We start from the raw sequence: 26,222 nt of genomic DNA, 5'->3' as shown, positions 1-26,222 counted from the left end.
TTTTTTGGTGGATGGTGTGCCATAGGAAGATCTTGAATATTGATAATCTCCAGAAGAGGGGGTTCTATTTGGTGAATAAATGTGTTGTGTGAAGAGGCTAAGGAAAGTATCGACCATCTATTGTTTCATTGTATGTATTGCTCACAAGTTAGACATAAGATCACTAGTACCTTTTTAACTCATTGGGTGTAGCACTGATGCCTAAAGATGACCTCTATGACTTGGACTCCGCCTTCTTCTCATCCCCTCATCCAAGATCTCTGGTAGTAGGTCTTCCTCCATATTGGGTGGTGCTTATGTAAGGAACGTAATAATAAAATTGTCAGGGACTACAAGTCTCACTGGCTGGCCTTAACCAAAGTGATTATTAATAAGATCAAGGAAAACATAAGTCTTCAACAAAAATAGGCATTCACATCCCTGTTCACAATTGAATTGGTACATGGCCAAAATTAGGAGTTGGAGGATATCTTATCCAATATCACTCACTCTCTCGTGGGGTTTAGAAACAACATTAAATGATCTCCCATCCGAACTTGGTTGGTTGAAGTTAAATTTTGATGGGTCCATAAAAGGGAACTTGGGTTGAGCGAGAGGGGGTGGTTTCACTAGGGATTCAAAGGGCAAAGTGGTGGTGGCCTATGTGGCTAATCTCGGTACCTAAACCTCTAGCATGGCAGAGGTGATGGTAGCTTTTAATGGCATATCTATTTCCAAAAATAAAGGAAGGAGGTTAATCATAGAAGGGGATTCCAAGAATGTAATCATGATGGTACAAGGCTCAACTAAACCAGGTTGGTAGGTGGCGGATATCATTTCAAAATGTCAAGGTGTCACTACCACATTAGACCATGTGGTATTTCAACACATCCTTAGAGAGGGAAATAGGACAACAAACATTTTAGCCAACCTAGGTCCCTTCTCTGAGGGGATTAAAGTCTGGATGTATTTGCATGAATTTCTTGCTGATATTTGCACACCATGATTAATGAGGATAATAAAATCTATGAGTCCTAAAGATTTGAAAATCACCTTTTTCTTTGTATTTTGTCCATGGTGTACTTCTATCATATCTTGATGTGGACTTGTGTTTTTAAAGGAAGAGAAAGTGACCTTTCTAATATTGCCCCTAAATGTTCTTTTTCGAATTCTGGTTTGTGTAATCCAGTCTTGGCCCTTGGCTCTTATTTTCCTAGCAGTAACTATGGGAGGAAATTTAATACAAATGGAGCTCGATAGCTGTGAGACATTTAAAGAGAATGAAGCCCACTGGGAAAAAGTGGTGGAGGGTAATCTCACTATGTGTAACGCATGATGAGATTTTATCCATCGATATCAGATCAAGTTTCCTAGTCTCGAGATAATGGTGATGTTTAGGCGGGAAATGTGAAGTTTATTGTGTCAGTGGAGAATATTGCTGCTATATCACTAGGTTGATTGTGGAAGTTTGTCCTTTCTAAAAAAGCCTAAAGGCGACTACAAGGAGGACTTCAAAAGATTTCTAGGTCTAGGGGAGAATGTGGCTTGTCTTTAAAGCTATTACAAAAGGGATAACCCACTTGGTATCTGGAAGGAGTCGATACTGCTCTTGATGAAGTTTATCACCCTGTACAGGTGCTTTAAGCGGTTTCACTCCCAACTGTTCTCGATGCTCAATCACTTAAGGTATGGAATTAAGATGAACTTTCCCTTTTGGATTTTCTCCCCCATATCCCAGTTTGTGGTAGTGGCCAAGTCTAACTTGGGCACCCTCCATTTGCACCAAGGACTCATTCCTTGCCTTTATAATTTCCATCTAGGTTTAACCCCAACTAGTAGCCCTACCATAAACCCTTCTGGCCAAGGCCTTTGTGTAGAGTTCTTGGTCAATCCGGTTGATGCTAATGCTTCCCCTAATTCCGTTAAGATTCCCACTTGGGTTGCAGTTATGTAAAGGTTCGAGCTTCTCTCGGTTAATATATTCAGAACAATGAAATAAATAATACAAAACCATGAGAAGAAAAAACTTATATATAAAATGATATTAAGGTAAAAATACTTTAAGATAAAATATAAGGGAAAAATTGAAGATATGGTAGTTTTTTTTGTACAAGCTCTTTACAAGAAACACAACATAAGTCACCTATGGAAGACCAAAATGTTCATATGAGGAATTGAACTTGAACCTCCATAATGAGAAGCCGACATTGTAATCCGATTAAGTAGTTGTAATCCGATTAAGTAGTTTTGATTTACACATGATTAATTTTATTCATTTTACTAAGAATTTTCATTGTTTGACCATATAAGATTTATTTGATTGATTTATTCTTTGTATATAAGATTTATTTGATTTATCTTTCACACAATCGAATCCAGAAATGCTCTCTTGATCATATAAGATTTATTTGATTGATTTATTCTTTATATATTAATATTTCTTCTAATATATTTTATTAATAATTATTGAATTATACATGTAGGCTAGCTTGTTAGAGGTTCTAGGACATTAAGCTTACAAAAGATGGAAACACTTGTTTAGAACAAATTTGTTATTATACATAATGTACGCTATCTATGTAAAGGTTGTTATAAAGAATATTAACAAATAAAAAATGTAATTTACTAAATTTTATATGCTTGTGAGTTTGCCACATATAGAATATCATTCTTATGCATTCTCATTTTACATAGAATATTTGAAGAGATGATTACTACCATTATAATATGAGATCAATGCAATACATTTGAATGTAAGAGTCAGAGTTTGAAGAAAATAGACCTATACTATTAGTGTAAAAATATTTCATTCCTATTAAGAAACATAGATTACAACTCATCTAAGTTGTGCAATATTTAAAATATATTAATTTTTTAATTTTTTTATTCAAATGATATTCAAATCCCTTTTAACTTTCTTAGATTTTTTAAATTGTTAGGGGTTAGTATAAACATTTACATTATAATTTATTATTAAATACTATTGAAATTTAATGATTATAAATAATTGAAGTTTTTAAACACTTTCATAATTGTATGTCATTTTATATCATAATTTATCATAAAATTTTAAAATTAAATTGAATTTGGAAAATAATATTTTTATTTAAATAATTAAATTTGAATTAATACAATTTGACCAACTCTTATTCAAAATAATTTTATCGTCTTACAAATTCAAGAAAAGCATTATTTAAACTAACCCTAAGGTAAAATTATAAACCTTCAATTGAAAATTTAAAACTCTTATCAAACTAAAGATTTAAAACTCTTATCAAACTAAGATTCATCTTTTATCAATAAAAGACAATTATTATCGGTCACATTCAATCATTCATAGAAAACCAAAAAATATGATTGTATCAAATTACTTCAAACCCTTCATCAAAACTATTAGATATATGGAAAAAATAAAATGAATTAGTAAAAAAAAAAAGATTTTTCTAACAACCGAAACATCTTATCACAATCAAAAAATAAGTAGCATATTATTGCAAGAAATTTCAACATTAATGTTTAAAAATGTAATACTTTCTATATATTTAAAAATGAAACTTTAACAATAATCTTTGGACCTCCAAATATTTAATTTCCACAAAACATAAATAAAAATAAGCTTATATTTCATTGAAGAAAAATGGCAAATCATAACCAAATTATTGCATAATGAATTTTTTTGACTCAAGAAGTTCCTCATCTTCCAATCCATCCTAAAACATCCCTCATAGATCCACATGCAACAACTCATACCAAAACATTATAAGTTAGGTGCAAAAGATAAAACTGTCAAAGCACACCACCACAACTTTGTAAAAACTTCAATCCGCAACACTAAGAGTACTTGATGATGTTCAAGAAAGAATCAACAAATATCCACAAGATTGAATAATCGATCATCACCAAAATTCTAGCAAGTATAGGAATGCAATACATTCTTATACATTGACATTGGAATAGTTAGACTTGACTAAACACCAATTGTGGATCATTGAAACCAACATGAAAGATATGGAAAATTCAGGATACACCATCATAAGCCTTCTGAAACAACTAAAAATGGATTCCACACATCTGCATAATCACATTGCTATCCCACTATAACTGCTCTATACTAGACCACATCGAAACCAAGAAATGTAACCAAATTTCACTTCTGGATCAACAAGTTTGACATCAATGATAATAAGAACTCATATCTGCGAGAAATCCAACCTTAAACAATCTTTTGATGCACTTTGGGTTCAATGTAGCCTCAACATTGTGTTCAGAATGACCAAAAATATAAAGATCGATTATCAATTTGCAAAAAAATTGAGAAGTTAAGAAAAGAAAAATTTTAATGGCTCATCAAATCCTTTCTTTTCCCTCCTTTTCCTTTTATTTAATAGTTCTTTCATTCTAGACAATCTCTCTTTGTCTCTTTGCTCTCTCGAATCTCATGCTTACATATAGCCCTCTACAACTTGTTATAGTTTTCTATAGTGCTCTCACAACATTCTTTTCAATTTGTCAATATTTCTTAGATAACATCATTCCTTTTATCTTGTTCATCATTTTTATCTTGTGCCATTGTACATCTTGGATATCATCACATACCTTATCAAATCATTTATCCTTTATTCTATCTTGATTGTTATGAAGGCAGAAACACCAAATAAGGAACTAAACGGAAGCAAATCCTCAAACAACCCCAACATTTTCCCTTATCTTTTTGCAAGCAAGTATTTTTTAAGACATTCAATTGTACAAAGATTTACAAATTCCCAATTCCCAATTCCCAATTCCTCTTTATTATTTATTTATTTAATTTAAATCATTGACAGGTTATTATCTAGTTAATTTCTTTATAATTACGTTGTCTAATATTTGTTGGCATTTTTCTGTTGCTACATTTTGTAAGCAAATTGAGTTCTGAAATTGAATTTTTTTCCAATTTTCCAAAACTCCTAATAGAAGATGATAGTGCTACATGACCAAGAGTTTCATATTTAACTGTGAATTCTCCAATTTATTTTATTTATTAGCATATATTATTATCAGTTTATTTTCTTTGACTATTTTAACTAATTAAATCTACTCGTTCGTGTCTGCAAATAAGAAACGTCAAACAGCAATCAGTGGTTAAATAATCTCCTGTACTTAAAAACTAAATATAAATTTTGAATCTGAGCTCTAGTTGTAGAGACTGTTTTTCCTTGTCATTATACTCTTCACACAAAGAGCACAACAATTTCTGTTTGAGCTACACTGATATTGTGAACTTTTAAAACGAATTAACACTCACAGTTTCTGTTTGAGCTACAAATATAGTATGAAACAGTAATTACATGACCTCTCTGCTCCTCTTCACAATCTCTTTTATCTCCGTCTTTTATTTTACTGTGAACTCAACACTTTTTTACGTTGAAACAGGTGAGAGTTCATCAGAAGTTTTGGTAAAAGATTGAAATCTACTTCCATCTTAGTTGGAAATATTCTAGAAAGTAATGATAATATATTGAAAGGTAGAAGTTCAAATGGGGAGAACGATGGTATCCATTTTGATTAGAAGGTTTAAATATTTGAAATATAATTGAACCATGTTTGATTTTATATTTTGAAAGATTAATTTTTTATATTCATAAGAACTTAATACAATATTAGCTTTTAATTTAAATGAATATTTGTTCATCATATTATAATAATATATTTAGAAAGTAATAATAATATATTGAATGATAGTAGTTCAAATATTTAGAAAGTAATAATAATATATTGAATGATAGTAGTTCAAATATTTAGAAAGTAATAATAATATATTGAATGATAGTAGTTCAAATGGGGAGGAGGATGGTATGCATTTTGATTAAATTGTTTATTAAGGTTTAAATTTTTAGAAATATAATTGAATCGTGTTTGGTTTTTGAATAAATTTGAAAGATTAATATTTCATTAATTTAAATGAATGCTTGTTCATCATATTATAATCTCTTATAAAAATATATTAATCTTGATATAAAATAATAATAAGCTCTCAATAACTAATCTATATGGATTATAGTTCAAATGATGAGGATGATGACAGATATTTTGGTTGTGACCTTTGAAAAACATGACACCTTTTTTATGCGTAGGTGATAATCATTCCCAATTTTAATTGGGCATGAGTCTCATTTTTGTCTTAATTGGTTAAATTAATTTATCTTTAATTTTATCAGATGTTTTATTATGTATTTTTTCTGATTAAAAATATAAAGTGCATTTTCACTTCATCCTTTAACCTTCAATATCTCTTTGGAGTTCTATTCTTAGATTTTTTCATCTTCTTTCTTTTTCAAAATTTTGATTCAAATTTTTACATTTATTGTCATATTGTAATTATAGGCCAAACCAATATTTCTAATATGGATTTGTGATTGTTGTTATAGGACAAATTAAAGCTTTGGTACTCCTAATTTTATCTTACCTTTTCCTCGGTCTTAAATATTGATTTTTTAGGTGTTAGTTCTTAAGTGCAAGATCTTCATCCTACTTTGTCAAGATAATTAGGTGGTGGGGAATTTACAAATAACATGTGTGTTTTGAATATATTTTTAAAAAACCATTTAATGAGATATATAATAATTATATTATATATTATATGATTATATAAAATATTAATTATAATTATTTAAAATAAAACATTATATTGTAAACAAATATATAAAATCCTATTAAATATCATAATTAGAAAATATCTATAATATGATATTTTATAAATATATAAAAAATTAAAATTTTAATTTATTAAAAATATATGAAATTTTATTATTTCATATATGTATTTGGATGCACTGTAGTTTATAAGAGTGATATACATACATAAATACAAAATTTCATTAAAGAATTTTAAACCAGTATGAATGAAAGACAGAGATAATTCACTATCCATCTTCCCAGGCAGATATTAAGGGATAAAATAAAGCAGCCAAAACCTATTTAAGTAACAGATGAAGCACTGTAATTTTCCTTTCTCATGCTATCCTTGTTTTTAAGCCTCTTTTAACATTTCAGGCAAACTTTGATTTCATGCATTACTTGGTTTCACTACTGTTTTTGTTACATCTTAGCTTTTCAGTTGAGATTTGACTTGTTCTCTTATTCATTCAGTTCGTCCAAGATGCTGCTGCATCAGAATTTCTATTTAAGAACATACATCATCATTATTCTTTCTGGATGTTCATATCTTTTTTAGTGAAAGGAACAGTTTAGATGTTTTGGATTACGTTTTATGCCATTGTTTTTTATAATAGAAATTCAATTTAACATATCTCAAAGAACCCCAGGCTACTGTCCATCCGACTTTTTATTGATTTTCTGAACATTTCCATTCAATATCTTTTTAAATAACCATATCTGGCATGCCCTCAGGCAAAAGAAAAGCTCAAAATGAGAAAATAAAATAAAATTGAAACTTCAATATGCAAGATAGAGAAAAATAGTCTGTAACAGTCATATTAGAAATGGGTCAGGAGCCCATTCCATGATCCACAAGAGAGAATTTATTTTAGTTATCTCTGTTTGATTCAATATAAGGGATACCCAAAATAACCTGCAAATTAATTAATCAAAGAAAAGTCACAATCAGGAAACTCAGCATTGAGCACTGGAAACTGGCCATAGGGTCCTGGGTAATCGAAGTTCCATATTTGCAATGGCCATAGAGGACCTCCATTGTTGAAAACACAGGTACTCCCTGGTCCATTCTTCACCGAACAGTCTATCACAACATTATAAGCTTTGCAGTGTGCACAATAATTAATTACCTGTACCCAAATAAAATCAGGCCTGATTTGCTTGCTGTTAGAGACCACATCATGAAATTCGCATGAGTCATTTGGACCACTTGGAACTGAAAAAATACAGACCCTGGTTAGTCTCTGAAACAAAAAACTCAAAAATCCATTAAAGGAAAAATAGGTTTTGGTGATAAAGAGCCAAATCAATTCGTACCTGTCCTGAGTTGATGATCAACTGTGGAATTGAAGTGAGAGCCTTGAATTGCACTGGAATTTGATGAATCCAGAGAGTTTTCTGAGAAAGCTGGGCTCATCAAAGCAACAAATATTAAGAAAAAGATAATGTGATGGCCTCCCATATTCATAAACCTAGAATTCCTAATTACTTGGCAATGATAGATGATATTGTAGATGGGGTACCGGGTATATATCCTTCCAAGTTCCCATTTTATGAAAAACATGACCCATCACGCAAAGGAAACATCTATTGCTTTTTGATCTGCACTCATAGTATGAAGTCATAAAGCAAACCAGCGAGGAATTTGTGACGTTTAGTGTCCTCATTACGAGTTTCTTTTCCCCCCTAATAAATGTGAAATGAATAAATCTCATTTTAATTATTTATTTTGTTTGATTGTTTTGATAGGTTCCAATATTCAAATCAAGATAACCATGTTGCAACTTAAAACATTCAACATCATGTTTGATAATAAAGATTTCTTATTATAATATGATTTATATTTAATTAAATAGTAAATAATATAAATAATTAGGTCTACATTAAAGAGAGTTGAGAATTGGATAGTTGGATATAGATTACAAAAAAGGGAATAGTGAGTCCTAATCTAATTGAATATGAAGTCTGATTTTGATCTTTGATGTTAATTTGGTATTGTGTTGTTATAGGTGATAAGATAAAGTTATTATGATAATTTTTTATTGAGAATCTTGTTGTTGTAGATTGCGAAATATTGTATGGTCTCATCTTAGACTAAATCATGGGTGTTGTGTAGTTTTGTCCCTCATTGTAATTTGGTTTGTTGTTGATGTAACTAAATAGAAGATTGGTGTACCTTGACTTGTTGAATGATTATCTATTAAAAGGCAAATTTGGGATTGCTTTGATGTGAAAGGCAAAGGCTTGGATTTGTCTCATTGCAAGTCAATTCCTTAGAAGGTTGACGTATCATTTCAAGAACACACCACACAAATAGCGTAGATGCACCTACTATGATTAAACTAACATATAATATAGAGATAACTTGCTTACACATGATTCTCAATTAGATTGGTGTAGAGTATGATTCTACCAATAGAAATTAGTTGTTGATGAAATGAGACAATCTAGAAATATATTCCTTCAATTGTTCAATTCAATAATTTTGGGTTGTGAATCAATGTGATAATGACTATATTTATGAAGATTTGACTTCAAAGTGGAAAATTGGAATTTAAATAATGTGGACTAGGTTGCACCCTTGTAACCCATTCCGTAAATACAATCCTACCATGTGATCTAGTTAATGATTGAATTACCTAAAGATATGAACTAGTCCTTACTAAGATAGTTTCTAATGAGGTTTGGCTACAAAGTAAATGAGTTAGGACTAGTTCCAAACAAAGGTATAAAATTGCATGGTATGTACAACTTATCTATCATATTTTCTACCACTTTTGTTTCATATGAAAATAGATTAGTATATATTTTCACTTTATGTAGTGAAGTTTATTCTAAAAGTAATTTTGTTTTCCTTTTGTCAAAGTCAAATATCATACACTACATGTTGGTGAGCCTAATGTTCTACATCACTTCTTTTTTGTTGCGGTTCACTTCATTTTGGTGAATTTGATGTTCTAAGCAATTTTTTTTTTTTTTGGTCATGGTTCACTATATTCTAGTGAACCCAACATTTTCCACCTCTTTTTTTTTGTTGTTGTTCAAACTAATCTCAACAATAAGAAAAGGACAAAGGGGATATATGGTAGCCTTTGGCCAACTTGTCTATATCTCTCTTTGAAAGTGAACTTATTTTTTTCTTTCTATCACTTTACAACTTTGTTAACAAACTTCAAGACGTTTTCTTTGTAAACGTGAATTACCTTCCTTCTCTTTCTTCGTTCGTTCCTTAATATTACTTTAACTGCTCTATACAATAATAATATTCCTTATAGATTTGAAGAATTGATTGACGGATACTCTCACCTCACATTGGATCATACATGGATTGATGTTGAACATATTCTTTTCAATTTTTTACATATAATAATATATCTAATCATTTTTTAATATAATTTTCCATATTTGGTGTCTCCAAGGCACCTAAGCGACCAATATTCTATAATGGATAAAATTCTAAATTGAAAAAAGATATAGATATTTATGGAAGTCATTTTACAAGATGCTATCTTAGTTATGACTTACATCTTTCTCAACATATCACCTCTAAATTTCCTGCAATTACATCTTTCTCAATATACCACCTCTAAATGTATTGCAATTATTGGTTATACCTCAATATCCCATACTTATAACACTAGAATATATGAGAAAAATATTGATATCCCAACATATCTTCCACCTTCTCAACCTATTCTTCCATCTTCCCTTAAACTTCTCTCTAATTCTCCTCAAGATTATGATCTTATCGAGCAACATTGTGTCACTCATGCTAATATCCATCTTTACGATCTTGTTTAAACTTCTCTTATTTACCGTGGAGTTCTTAAGGGGCTCTTTCGAAGATCCAAGTGTGTCATGTTCTACTAGAATGAGTGATGTGAATTCTTTGATAGATTATGTTTTCTCTAATTTACTCAAAAAATTACATTGTATTGAAACAAGAGCTCCCTCCTCATAAATTAAAAATTCAAACTAATCCTCTTATGACAATTTTATTTATATAAATGAGATATGCATTAGTTGCACTCTCACTGACCCTAGTTTCATACTTGCACTATAGATCTATTAACTCAGATTAATATTGATGTTAATTCTCTTGTAGCTACATCTTTATCTATTTATTGTTTCAATAATATTGATTGACAAGCTCTAGGTACACTAATATTATAGGTCTAATGTTAGTACTTGTTACCTTACCCACCTTGGTATTTGTCATGCCAAGAAAATTACAATACATTATTCTTATTTCTAGGTTGTGGGTCCATGCTATAAGTGTTGTCCCATCTACCTTGCATAAATATATTAATTTTTTATGCTAATAGAGTAAATAAAATAAAGGATAACCTTTAGGCCCTTCTTTATTGTTAGTTGGTTGAATCAAGTCATATGAATTATATTCTTCCTCCCCTTAACAACTTTTTACCTTCTTCTACAATAAGTGCCACACCACCATCATTACCCTCTAATAGTGATATTTTTGGGGCTCTTTAGAACTTAGCCTTGATGGGCCCTGTGAGTAGAAGGTCTAGAGCATTCCAACTTTGACATTCCTTCAATCTACAAGTGTCCACTTTCTTATACTAGAATATATCCTTCTTCTTTTGTGGATTTAGATAGTACATCTTCTCAAACATGCAATTATACTCTCATTTTTCTAAGGCTAGTGGCATTGACTCTTTGCCTCTTTCTTCTTTGGACAAATATTTTGGGCTCGAATTTAAAATTCTTTCTAAGAATGGGCACAAAGGATATTGTATTGGGCATATAGAACAAGGTGTTAAGGTCCCTATGGAATTTGTACCACACTCTTCTACTATGGGTTTAGGTTATCATTCTTTTCCTTTGTTTACATACCCTCCTCCATTGTCTGATGTGTATGATTCTTATTTTGACTAGTCAAACCTCTCTTCACAAGAGAGATGATTGATTTATGCTCCCAATCTTCTATCTAAGCAATAAAATATCATATTGAGAAATTCTTTACTTCTTGGTCTCTCTTCCTACTCCTATACACAAGAGATTTCTTAAACATGACCAAAAAAATTCCTTTTTGTGCATATCATCAAGTGCTTGGTTAATCCACTAGTAAATGCTCAGCCTTGAGGCATGCTAGGAAAATGGTTTCTCAACCTTGCAATTATAAAAAAATACTATTGACAAATGAGTGTGGGGGGTTGCAAGAGGGTACCCCCCTTGCAAGGTTTGTTGGGATTGCACCCCTGGTAAGGAGTTCAAAGGTTGCATTCCCCAACAGGGGTTTGGTAGTAGTACCCTTAAAAGCCATATTTTGTGTATATTTCATTATAAATCCTAACCATATATTAGTAGTTCATAAATCTCATAGTAGATATTATGTGTACTTTGCTTGCTCTAGAAGGCCCAACCCAATTTTATTAGGGCATTGTATTATGATGTATCAGTGCACGAGTCTAATAGTTGTTGAGTTCTCTCTAGATCTCTATCGGTGATACTCTCGAGAAGTTTGCTCTACTATTGTAATCCATTATTGATTATTGAATAATATGTTGGACGAACTTTGAGTGTGGGGGTTTTCATCTATTTTGTTAAGATATTTGGGAGGTGACCTAGAGAATCAATAGATAATGTGTTTTGAATATGTTGAAAAAAGTCATTTAATAAGATGCATAATAATGATATAAGATTTCCACAATCCATAGAATTCTTTGTATGCATAAATCTTTAAAAGATTGTGTGAGTTTTTTATGTTGTGATTTGAATCATTAAGTGTGATCCCAAAGGTTCATCTAAAAACTCACACACAATCTTTTTTAGAAACCTACTTACAAAGATGCATAATAATTATATAATATATTATATGATTAATCTAATATATTAAATAATAAATTATTTAAAATTATATTACCTTATAAATTAAAATATGTAATTTAAAATCATATTAAATATCAATAAAATACATATTATATAATAATTTATTACCCAAGGCCTATTATACTCACATATGGATGTAAAAGTGCCAATCAATAAAAAATAGAAAACTAGAAGCATATTTTGACACTTAAATGCATGAAAAATAAAAAAATATCATTTTATTATTATTTTTAATTTTATATTATTTTATTTTCATTTCTACCTCTCAAACTCCCCCTCACTCAATTTTGTCATGTCTTAACTCTATAAAATAGTAGTATAATAATATGATATGATAATATAATAATAATAATAATGCAGTCTTAATAGATTTTTTTCTGGTTAATAGTTTAATAGAAATATATTAAAATATAATAATATAATGTTTTTTAAGTGAAATAATGAACAAATATGATATTTTTAGAGAAAGGGACTGTTTAGATGTTTTGTATTGTGTATGATATTTATAATAGAAATACAAACCAACACCATTTTTAGTAGTGAAAGAATCAATGCCTGGTAGAACCGCAAACTACTGACCATCTGACTTTTAATTGATTTTCTGAATATTTCTATTCAATATCTTTTTACATGATCATATCTGGAATGCCCTCAGGCAGAAGAAAACCTCATAATGAAAAAGAAAAATTCAATATGCAAGATAAAGAAAAATAGTTTGTAACAGTCACATCATAAATGGGTCAGGAGTCCATTCCATAACGCACCAGAGATCATTTATTTTATTTATCTCTGCCCTATTCAATGTAAGGCATACCCAAAACGATGAGCAGATTAAGTAATCAATGAAAAGTCACAGTCAGGAAACTCAGCATTGAGCACTGAAACTGGTCATAGGGTCTTGGGTGATCGAAGTTCCGTATTTGTAATGGCCACAGAGGACCTCCATTGTTAAAAATACAACTACTCCCTGCTCCATCTTTCACCGAACAGTCAATTACAACATTATTACATGTACCCAAATAAAATCAGGCCTGATTTGCTTGCTGTAAGAGACCACATCAAGAAATTCGCATGAGTCATTTGGGCCACTTGGAACTGAAAAAATACAGGCCCTGGTTAGTCACTGAAACAAAAATTTCAAAAAACCATTAAAAAAAAAAGGATTTTGGTAATAGAAAGTAAAATCAATTGGTACTTGAGCTGAGTTGATGATCAACTGTGGAATTGAAGTGAGAGCCTCGAATTGCACTTGAATTTGATGAATCCAGAGAGTTTTCTGAGAAAGCTGGGCTCATCAAAGCAACAAATATTAAGAACGAGATGATGTGATGACTTTCCATATTCATATACCTAGAATTTCCTAATTAGTCGGCAATGATAGATGATATTGTAGAGGGCGTATATATCTTTCAAGTTCCCGTTTTATCAAATACATGAGCCTTCATGCAAAGGCAACAACTATTGCTTTTTGATCTGCACTTATGGTATGAAATTAAAAAGCATACCAGCGAGGAATTTGTGACCTTTAGTTTCCTCATTATGAGTTTCTTTTCCTCTCTGATAAATGTGGAATGTTGAATAATATCTCTTTTCAATTGTTTATTTTCTTTGATTGTTTTGAAAGGCTCCAAGGTTCAAATCAAGATGATCATGGTGCAACTCAAAACATTCGACATCATGTTTGAAACAAACGATTCCATATCATCATATAATTTATATTTATTTTTTAATAATAAATGATATAACTAATTTGGTCTAACTAAAGAGAGTTGTGAATTGGCAGCTGAACACTGGTGATTAAAGGATAATAAATACTAGTCTAATTTAAGATGAGGTGTGATTTTGGATTTTGATGTTGTGTTGTTATAGGTGATTGGACTTGAGATTTAGATCTAGAATGAGGATCAGAGTTATTATGATAATTTATTTTTGAGAATATTGTTGTTGTCATTGGGCAATATTGTTTGTCAAGTTTTTAGAAGGCTCGCGTACACTTTTAACAACACACCACACATATAGTGTAGATGCTCCAACTATATTTTGACTAAACATATAATATTAAGATAATTTTCTTAAATATGCTTCTCAATTAGATTGGTGTAGTGTATGGTTCCACAAGTGGAAATTGGTTGTTGATGACCTAGGACTATCTAGAAACACATGCCTTTAATTATTCAACTCAATATTTTATGGTTCTAAACCAATGAGTTAATGACTATACTTCTAAGATTTGCGTTGAGAGTGAAAAATTGGAATTTGAGTAATGTGGACTAGGGTGCACCCAAGTAACCCATTACATAAACACAATCCTACCATGTAACCTAGTTTAGAAGCGGATCTAAAGATATAAATTAGTTATGACTAGGTGATTTGTAATGAGGTTTGGCTCGAATAAATGAGTAGGGATTAGTTTGTGTTCCAAATAACTTGAATCGATCATTACAACTATATGTTTTTGAATAAGGGAAAACGGGTTTTGATGGGCCCCTGAAACCCATTACAAACAAAAGATCATAAGATATACATTAAAGCGCAACAAAATGCAAAAGACAACAAACAAGAAAAGGACAACTGATGAGCAAAAAGGCCAGCAAACTAGAGATAGCTAACAACATACATGACCGACAGATAAAGAGCCCAAGTTAGGTAAAGTTCTGAAGCATCTCAACGACTTCTAGGTCCAGTTGTTCCATATTATCAGCCATCCACTTGATATCATCAATTTCCTTGCTTTGGCTTTGCATCTTTTTGGTGCTCGCTCGAGTTCTTCTGCCAAGCCCCGTCTTCTTATCATCAGGGGTGTATTCCTTCACATCAATGATGCCCGCAGAGGCCTTATCCCCATGGTCATTCTCAAGCTTACAGATAAGATCCTTCATACTAGCAGAGGCGGCCTTAAGGATCTTATGACTTTTCTCACCAATCTTCTTGAGCATGTTCTCAACTCCTTTGAGTCTTTTTTCAGTAGCCCTTGCTCTGTTCTCCAAGATTTGGAAGCTATTCCGATGACCATTAATGATCTCCTCAACATTACTGATAACTTTGGTAAGCTCACTGACACATTCAGGGAGGGAGTTAAATTTACTTGTTCTAATAGCTTCTAAAACAAGTTCCAAACAAAAGTGTCGAATTATACGGTGTACGACTTATCTATTATATTTTCTCCCACTTTTTTTGTATTAATATTGAGTCATAAATACCAAGTGGACAAGTACAAAGTAATGAAGATACAAAATAACCAAAAATTAGAATGTCATTTTTAGTTCTCTAAGGTAGAATATTGACATGCTTTAAAAATATGAATGTATTACTTTTTGGTAATAAACATTATAATAAATGTGGGTTGGGCACCTAGGAGCCATAAAAAATAAATCAAAGATTATAATTCTAGTAAAATGGAGTTTACCAAGTCTAATGAAGTTGAATCTTATCAATCAAGTATTTAGCTACTTCCTTGAATATTATAAGAGAGAATAATCACTTCAACATATTTTAATATTTTTAGAATTCGTCCTCAATTTACTAGAAGATCTCATAATCATGCAATGGTTGGTCTTCCACCTAAAAAGTTCATTCTTATTTCTCACTAATGTCCTTTCCTTGTCCAAGAAAGTAGTAGTTTGCAAATCTTTATCTACCATGTTGACCATCTCACCTTTTAAATCACCAAATCCCTATATTGGAAACCTTGATTGTAGATAATATCTTAGCCAAAAAATAGGAATAATATGGGAGGAGATTAAGCTCCCTTTCCGTTCTTGAAGAGGCCTCCAACACTTAATTACTGAAATTTATTAAGATCCTTAAGAAGAATTTTAAAAAATTGCTATGAGAAAATAGTGAGATGATCAAACTTAGCCTCAGACTTAGCCCCTTTTAACCTAGTCAGTTGAGAAAAGAACTTACAATTTGAAGAAAAATATAATTCTATTTTAAGAAATCAAAATCTAATTAATTATATACATTATAGAAGTGTCTTATGTCCAAGGAATATTCACATAATCCAAAATTTATACCTAAGATCTACCTCCCTTTGCCAAAATAATTTCTTCTGTAAATGCTTTTTCCAAATCCATTTCCATATTAAAATTGCACATAATTAGTGTGAGCATAGTTTTTGGTTTCTTGAGCAAGATCAAGGATTTTTTCTATGGAATCCCCAATAGCCTTATATTAAGCCCATTATTGTAAAGAAAAATAAGGTAAGTGCACCCAAACAAACGTATAGGGAAAAATAATCCTATAATGGATCAAAGGAGTGTTGTTGAAGTTTGAGGCTTAAACTATATTGCTCTTAGTTCATGATGGACCAACACTAAGAATGGTCATTTTTTCATCTAAATACATAAACTACATAATAAAACAATCCCTATGCACACACAAAGATATCATTTTTTCCTTTACAAGGAGTTTCCAAAATTCTATGAGCCAATCACATAAGATACTAAGATTGTGCAAAAACCATTATTTGTTTTTCAATTAAAGTAGCTTGCTAAAATATCTTTTCTTAGAAATTCACTTCTTTGTGATTGTTCAAAGCCAATTGTAGAATATATTTTACTCTTTTGGAAACCGTTATTTCCTACCAAATTCTATAATTACATCTATTCATTATGAATCTGACGTAAAGGGAGAGTGACTTGAGTAATTCATATTTATTATATTATAATTATAATTATTTAGAAATATATATATATTTTCACATAGGCTATCAAAAATAATTTGGGTGGAAAATAATCCATGCTAATAGGGCTAAAAATGATCAAGTCTTCTAAAGTCCCATAAATTCCTCTTATGGGGAGCAAGTTATCTCTTCCAAAATCTAGGTTGAGGTGTTTAAAGTTGTAGTCATTTACAATCATAGTAGAGCCTAAATGTTGCAAAGAGGTAGTATATATCTTGAGAGGAAATCACTATTAGTTAAATAACATGTCACATGAGAAACAATTTTAAGATATGGAGAAATATTGCATAGTGATTTTTTATTTATTGGCTAAGGAAAATAAAAATGTATATGTGTAAGATACATTGTGACGTTTGATACAAGTTGAGACATAAATACCAAAAATTATGATGATAATGACGAATACAAGGTTCATGTATAAATATTAAATTTTTAAAGTTTACATGGATAAGGAATTAGGATCTTGTGTATAATTTTTGGTAAACAATATTTTTATATGATTTGCGTAATAGCTAAAACATATCACTCATAAGTCACAAGTAATATATTATTCAATAAATATATTGCATTACCAAGTGTTAATGAATGATTTTCATTAACTCATATAAGGCTCTAGTGCTAATTGAGTCTATTGCAATACTGCTAGTAATGGTTGGGCTTCCAATTCTTAATGCAAAACCTCTTTTCTTAGCATTTTCTCCCAGCTAGAAATTAAGTTGAAGTGGGTTGAAATCTATACCCTTACCTAAATTTAATAAGATTTTCATGTACTAATAAATGAAAACAATCAAGAACAAGTTCATATGATTAGTTCATAATTAGATATACCATTCTCTCTAATATATTCACATTTCAAGCCTTGATAGAAATATATAGCCTAACCCAATGGTAATCTAGTGCTATTGCTTCCAAGTTACTTAAGAAATCTCACCTATTTTTCTTGTTATCCCAATTCAAGAAAGACAAGGGAATTGATGCAATTGTTGAATCAAGAAACCAAAATGATAAAATAGAATGAGTCTGCCCTCCCTACTATTGCTACCCCCTCTAGGTAGAAGGGAATTTAACAAATTGTGGTGTGTGGGAGGAAATAGGAGGGCCATCCCATCCACCCCCAAACTAATGGGTGAAACAAATAGATGTCTGTCAAAATCAATTCACTACTTCATAGTTTCCTTGGAGAGAAAGGGATAAAGAGGGAGATAGAGCACATCTCATTCACAAGGAATAGAATAAATCAAGGAAGAGGGACACCACATATATGCAGTATCTCTTATCAAAATTTATTTGGTAGAATTAGTACTTTAACCATGAAGCCCCCTTTATTTGGTAAAGTCTACCTTAGATGATTGTGACGTTAAAAGTTTCACTCCTATTATATGTAAATAATAAGTAGGACCATCTAAAGGTCTTGTAATAAATTTAGACCTATATATTCTACTAATAATGCAACTCAAACTTTCAATTGAATCCTATAAGCTTGTAAGTATTATGAGTTAGTGAAGCTTGTAAAGCATTTTTTTAGTTTGAATGTGTGAAGGAACATGATATTTAGAGCCCAACATTGATTTCCACTAGAATTTGATGTTTATAATTTTATTGTACATGCTTATAAGTATATTTCATGAAAACTATATACTCTACCCAAAATTTGATTTGGGATGTTTTATTAGATATTAATAGATGTATGAGATTTAATTTCATAGGTTTATAAGAACATGTCATAAATACTAGTGATATAGTAAAAAATCAAATCCTATCCCATGGATATAAACTAAGATTTCAAATCTCTATGACATATCATTGGAATCGTAAATAGGTTCAGCTACAATCCCAATAAGAGAGCTAAAAACTTGTAGTTTATCATTCATTTATTGAAATGAAATTGAGTTTGAGGAATCTGTATGAATGAACTAGGTTATATAATAAGAAAATGATAACTTTTAGTAATAATGGTAAATTCGAATAGCACCCCAATATAAATTTCAAACTTAATAACACAAGTCACAACAGTACAATTAAACCAACATACAATGTCATAATGAACTCATTAATTTGCATATTTAATTAATAGACTATTAAAAAACAAATTTTATTGATTTTTTTTTATATCTATTTTTTTCTTGAAACATCAATAGAAATACAGTTAAACAAGCAAACCGCCGTGAAATTTTCATAGAACATGCAAAGATGACCGTCAAATCCCAGGCCCAGCCACATGTACCAAAGCAAATCATCGCCATCCTCATCTATGTCATTATCCTCTTCTCATTACTCTCTTAAACATACACTTCAAACAATAGCAGCAACAACCAGAAACAAAAAAAAGAAAGGAAAATCTTTTTTCCAAATGACATTCTCCATTTCTTTCCTACCAAAACAGGATTGCAATTTTATTCATGTGTGGGACATAATACAACAAATCAGATTTGCATACATTTGCCGCCAATAGAAATCAAAGAGAGTACTGAAAATGATCAAGATCCACAATTACGATAGTCCCCAGATAATATAGGAAATTGACCATAGCGACCCTGGTAATGCATGGTCCATTGCTCTAATGGATACAACGGATACCCGTCCTTCACTTTGCACTTGGCTCCTGCTCCATAAGCCACCGAACAGTCAATCACAACATCATATGCTTTGCAATATTTGCAACTATTTGTCACCATGACAAATTCCATATACCCTCCTCCAAAATCCTCTGAACGCGATATCAGCATCTCAAACTTGCATGGATTATTCGGCCCAGTTGGAACTGAACAACAATATAACATATGTAATGATAAAACAATTTATAAAATAAATATAGAGCTGTTTCTGTTTAAATCACATTCTCTGATCTATCATCAGAATAAAGAAAATAAAAAAAATCATATTCTTGTCACTTTTTATTTTGAATGTGATCGAATCACTAATAAAAAATCTTTTACACAATTTAATCGAAAAACAGATTTCTATCAACTACCATGTAACTCATTAATCATTGAAAAACGAGCAAAATTGATTCAATCAACTGATGAAAGATTAAATTTGATACCTGTACGAAGCTGATGAGCATATGTGGAGTTGTAGTTCAAAGCTTGAGTTGCATTTGTATTTGGCAAGGCTCGAGAGTTTACTGGGTATACCGCAGAGAAAATAAGAGGTATTAAACAAAAGAGAATACGAGGGCACTCCATACTCAGTTTTGAAATTCCTCTGTTGGGAATAAGATGATGATTGCAGAGAAACTTATTATGTTTCCTTCATATATCTCATTCCACTCACAGATCGCTTCTTACTTGATGCCACCACAGGTTGATTTCCTGTCTCTTTATAGTGATGTTGCTGGTTTAGGTTTTTTTGACAAGATAGAGATGAAATTAATGGATACCAGTAGAACACGGAGCCCGATATTAGAACATTTAATAATGAACACGCTTATTAAATTTGATGCTCATGAGCCGCTCTTTTTTGGAAACTAGTATTTAATCCATTAACGATGTACATGAGATTTTTATAGAAATATATACTAGGCATGAGTTTTCCATGGTATGTGCAGTGTTTTTTAATAAATTGTGCATATTTATGTGAATTAAAAACATAAAAAATGCATTTCATATATTCGGAAATACTGTACATATAAGAATATATATTAAAGTAGAATACATATATGTGAAGATTTTATATCAAATCTAAAATCTTAAGATAAATGTATGAAGATTTTATATCAAATCTAAAATATTTAGTTTTTTGGAAAGGATCTTGTCCATGTATCAATAATCATTATGTTCTTGTTCACTTAACCTTTTCATTATTTATCTTTAATAAAATCATTACATGATAATTAAAAGCCCACTAAAATATTCCACTTGTACCAATAGTTGTCTACTTGTAGACTTAGTAGTTAAAGTTTAAATATTTAATTAGAGGATGTGTGCACCTTTATTGTTAACCATAAGACATGATTACTAGGGTATTTGTTATAATAGGTATAGGTAAAAAACATTTATTAGAGAAATATGTCTTAGATCAATGCAATTTTTTTGGTAGTTGTAGTGCACTATTATCAAAACATCTACGAATAGTTACCCGGTTTCATTTCTAAATGACCACTTTTTGGCCTTTGGTTTCATTTCTAAATGACCACTTTTTGGCCTTTGTGCACATAATGAATCCTCCTGCATTCATTATAACTACCCAAAAGTCAAAACAATTGCTTTATGCTGTTAAGTCTCATGAAAAGAAACCCCAAAAGAAATTACATAATGTCGAGGAGCTTAGAGCATGTCACAAAGTTAGGGTGGGTAGCTACTCTATTATTTTTCCTAAGCTTTTGATAAATAGGAAGTATTTTTTATGAATATTTTCACTTTATTTTATATTGAAATAAAAATAGTACAATATTTTTAAAAAATATAGTTAAGATGATATATCTTATCTATAAGACACATTTTTCACTATGCCAATTATCATATAATATTTCCATAGTTGAATTTTATATACTAATATATATATTTTAAATATTATTATATTAAACATATTTTTATAAGAAATTTTAACAATTGAGTCAATTTTTAATTATAAATTTTTAATAAAACTTAAAAGTCTATTAAAATATTATCTAATAAGAGTCTAAATTTTTTTATGATAAATAATCTAAGTCTTCATAAAGAGCATGTTACACTCCACAAACAAGTAAAAAAGTTAAGTGGAATTGTGGAAAGAGGTGGCAAATATCTATACATTTGTTGAATCTTTGGGATGTATACTCACAAGTAAGATTGGGTTTGCTCATTTATTGCTTGGCATGCCATCAATTTGAGAGAATCTTAATAATCATTATTCCTTATTAGTGGAAAATAATTAGGTGAAATGCTAGTTTAATTTAATTGTGTGGGTTCGATATGTGGTCCCTAGTTTAGAAGGGCTTATTTTGGGCATTTCTTTTTATGATGGGCACCACATTTAGTGGCAAGAAATGATAATAATGAAGCATGGAGGAAGAGGGAAGAGAAACCCAAAATGTAGAATGAGAAAAAAGTAGAGGCAAAGTGAGGATATGATTAAAAATAATTTCTTAGAGTATCTTTTAAAAAAAATTGAACTTACAATTGTAGTTATAAGTTTTACATTAGGAAAGGTATGAAAATGTGAATCAAAATAATGGAAACAATGAAATACAAGATGCAAATCTATAATCCACACATTCACAAAATGAAATTTAAGATCCATGCTCAAATAAAATGATAAACAATAATACCAACACACAGAACTTAGGAGACTCCATTGTTACTTGACATTTGTTTGAATGTTTTAATGCATGGTTTTCTCTTCGAAATAGAATAACCATGATTGCACAATGATATGATAATAAAGGAGACATGCTTGGTAGACACTTGATAGTTGATAGCTCTTGATTGAGAATTCTCATGAAAGTGACATTTTGACTATAACTTGTAGGTGCTAAAAAGTGTTTGGAGGAAAATGGGTGAATGAAGGTCTTCTCTATATGCGTCACATCACATTTGATGAATGATAGGGATTATTTTGCAAGATCAATGGTTAGAAAAATATGAGAGAGGATGAGACCTATAATGCAAATGGATTGATGTGGTGGAAGGATAAGGTAAGGGTATAAATGCATAGAGATAATAAATAAAATATTGTTTTTATTTATTTGGGGTGTAAAAATTATATTTAAATTTATTTAATTTGAGAGTGAAGTCTCAGCTAATTAAATGATTTTTAAAATTATTTGATTATGAGAGGAAATTTTATTAAATAATTAAATTATTTAATTAATATTGAGATGAAAATGGTAAACTTAATTAAAAAAAGATATTTAATTAATCATCCAGATAGAAAGGTTAATGAATTAATTAAATACTTTAAAATTATTTAATTAATAGAGAAAAAGGATAATGAAATTATTATAGAATTAAAATTATTTAATTCTTAGAGGAAAATTTTAAATTAATGTGGATGGAAGAATAATGGTACGGATTACATGATGAAAATTTATTAGTCATTTTTAGGTGCCCATATTTTTCCTCTCTTTGAGACGATGTTTTTTATGGCATTCTTTCAAAGAAAATGAAACAAATGATATTCACCAATGATAGTAGAAGAAGGATAGATGGATGGACATATGGCCCCATAAGAGATTGACTAGAAAGTAAATTTGGTCAAATTCTCAAAAAAATATGTGAAAGAAAATCGTGTGTAAAAGATGTGTGAATACAACTAGATAGACATATATGCAAGTTATCCCATTGAGAAAATGTAGGGTTAATCATATAAATAGATAATAGAACAAAAGGTTGAAAGTGTGAGGTCAATAATATGCAAAATGGATGGATATGATATTGTGCTTTGGTTATGCTAAATTGATATGAAGAGAAATATTATTTTTATCTAGAGAGGATGTTATGATTCAAGGTATAAAGAACCAAGATGGAATTACATCACATGCATGGACTAGGACTCTACGAATAGAAGGGGCCCTTGCTCATACTAGGCAACACAAAACCTTTTCAGAGCATGTGAGGAAAATTGATTTAAAAGATAATAATCCTAGTACACAAAGGATAATGAATGACCAAGTATGCAAATAGTGAGAGCTAATGCTAAAATTTATTTCAACTCACATAAGAAAGTAATGACCTATGTAGTTTTCCAAAAATAACCCATAAACATAGCAAGCACAATGCAAAGACAATTTCCCATTCTTTGTCACTCTACACACACCAAGATATGAAAGATCTAGGTGGTCTCAAAAAAGAATGAGAAATGGAACAAAAATATAAAGATAAATTATCAAAGCTAAAGGAGCATAAAAAAACAATAAATACCAAAGATCAAAAGACAAATCAACAAGTGAAAAGATAAAATGACAAACAAGCCAAATAACCAACATATCTCTTGGCACAAGGATAAACTCAATGTAGATAGATAGCACCTAATATAGAAAAGATGCATCCATCAAGATGTATATAACTAGACAAGTCTTGATATAATATGGATGCATCATGGTAAGGAAAGATAGCTAGATTGATAATGAAATACATGTGATAATTTAGGTAAGAAAGACATACAAGCAGAAGGCTTAGGTCAACATCAGTCTTTCTCTCATTATTTACTTGAAAGCTCAAAATTTTTTCTGTTGTGAAATGAATAGATTTGATCTTATTTTTTTCTTTTTTTCTTTTCAAATTTTAAATGATATGAATACTACTCCCTTCTATAGATAATGAAAAACAAAGATCCAACCCTAAATGAGGTCAATACAAGGGTGCCCCTTAGCTAGGAAAAAGGTATTCTTATTATCATACATGAAATGGATAAACTAAGGTTTATTATGGTAGACAGATAGGTGAAACATAAATAATGATAGCCAAGTCATGATAGGTGGATATTTGGTACTGAAATGGATCGAACCTACTATGTTATTAGGGTACCCTATGGGGTCAAGCATAAAATTTCCTAAGATAGATACTATTGATATCCTCATAAAAATTAGTTTTAGCCCCTTCCAAGAATAGAAACCTAAGGATAATACTATCAAGACTCCTTCGATCCAAGGTATCATGTAAGATAGTGAAATAGGAAACACAATGACTGAAAGTCTTCTTTTGAGTGTTCGACAAACTAGGTGGCACTTGATATTTTCATGAAGGTTGGTGTAAAACTCATGATACCAAGGGGAGTTAGGATTGTAGCATTGTAAATTGTCACCATTCCAATTTATATCTCATGTTTATGCCCCTACTTTAGCATGTCCTATCCTCATCACCTTTCTAGGTCTATTTTGTGCCTATTCTCCAGGTTTGAGGTCATGAACACCCATTGGTGGGCCCCATGGTGAGGTACCTCTCTCCCAAAATCTTTATCTTGGTCTTGTATGCAGAAGGACCAATGCCATGGTCCCTCTCAATGGGGCCTAGATTTAAATTGGGGCAGGTGTTGTATTTCCCTAGTGGGAATTGATTCCCATGGCTCTGCATGACCATTGGAGGTTGACCTAATCTATAATTTAGTTAGATATACCTATATAAAGATATTTTATCAGCCTAAGTTCATCCAAACAATCTATCAATTCTAACCAATCTATCACTCTTGCATCTAAGAAGCAGTCATTATCAAGCATTTTGAGAGATCTTCAAGGCTGCATATTCATCATTCAACCATTGTGGATCAAAATTACATCATTAGTATGCAATAATGTGCGTGTGATTAGGTTTTTATCATGTTCATTCGATTTCATACAACATATGTGATTGTATTCAATGAACAAACCATCATCATCAGCAATTGCAGAGCTGAGGTATATCTTTCTAGTATTTATTTCAGTATAAATACATTATTTCATTCAAGGTTAATTCCTAAGACGGGGTTTGAATTTATTGTTTCTTTCCATGTGCAATAAATCTGGGCAGATTTGAATTCAGGAGGATCTATAGGATTCACATAGATGAATAGTTCACCTTTTAATGACAAGAAATTTCAAGGACCAGGGTGACTAGCAGCACAATCTTGAAAAAATGGGCCAAAATTTTGGGAACATTTCTAAATTATCCTCTTTTTCTCAGACCCAAGTTGTTGTCTTTGTACAATGGCTGTAGTTCATTTTTTATGGTCTATCTCTTTAGCATTCAACCATTTGCCCTAATTTCAATATTTCCACAATTTAACTTAGAAAGAGGGAATAAAACCCTAACCCAGGTGGAACCTAATCAAAATTTCAAAGCTTTTTCCATAAAGGGATTAAGCCTAGATCTATTAGGTCCACCCCCCTTCAATTTAATGGGCCTTTAAGATAAATTATTGTTTTTGTTACCTTACTTGGTGAAACCCTATTTTTCACCTATTACATTTTGGTGAACCTAACTCCTTACACCACTCTTTTTTATTTTTGTTCTTAGATCTAATTTGTGAGCATTTTAATTTTCAAATTGGAATTCATAGATCTTTTTTTTTAATCAGATAACAGAGATTTAGAGGTTAAAATTCATAAAAAACCCTAATTTATCTCGGTTAATTTGATTTGTGGGTTGCATAATTTGTA

At 30.8% G+C, this 26,222-nt stretch overlaps 1 protein-coding gene across 1 annotated transcript; it reads right to left on the bottom strand.

Moving 5' to 3' along the window:
* Positions 1-7,387: 7,387 nt before the first annotated feature.
* LOC131034892 (uncharacterized) lies at positions 7,388-8,148 on the bottom strand. Its single transcript, XM_057966505.2, has 2 exons — positions 7,951-8,148; positions 7,388-7,849 (listed from the first exon to the last, which is right to left on the bottom strand). Exons 1-2 carry the CDS (start codon positions 8,099-8,101, stop codon positions 7,557-7,559), a joined length of 444 nt encoding a protein of 147 aa, XP_057822488.2. The 5' UTR covers positions 8,102-8,148; the 3' UTR covers positions 7,388-7,556.
* Between the last annotated feature and the right edge of the window lie 18,074 nt (positions 8,149-26,222).

This window comes from Cryptomeria japonica, chromosome 10, assembly GCF_030272615.1.
Source record: "Cryptomeria japonica chromosome 10, Sugi_1.0, whole genome shotgun sequence".
In the NCBI taxonomy this organism is placed as follows: domain Eukaryota; kingdom Viridiplantae; phylum Streptophyta; class Pinopsida; order Cupressales; family Cupressaceae; genus Cryptomeria; species Cryptomeria japonica.
Note: the sequence above shows the minus strand (reverse complement) of the source record. Positions and strands in the feature narration are given on the sequence as shown.

Coding starts and splice junctions, on each gene's coding strand:
- LOC131034892 (XM_057966505.2), bottom strand. CDS start 8,101: ATGAATATGGGAGGCCATCACATTATCTTTTTCTTAATATTTGTTGCT. Junction 7,850..7,950: donor TGATCATCAACTCAGGACAG/GTACGAATTGAT, acceptor GTATTTTTTCAG/TTCCAAGTGGTCCAAATGAC.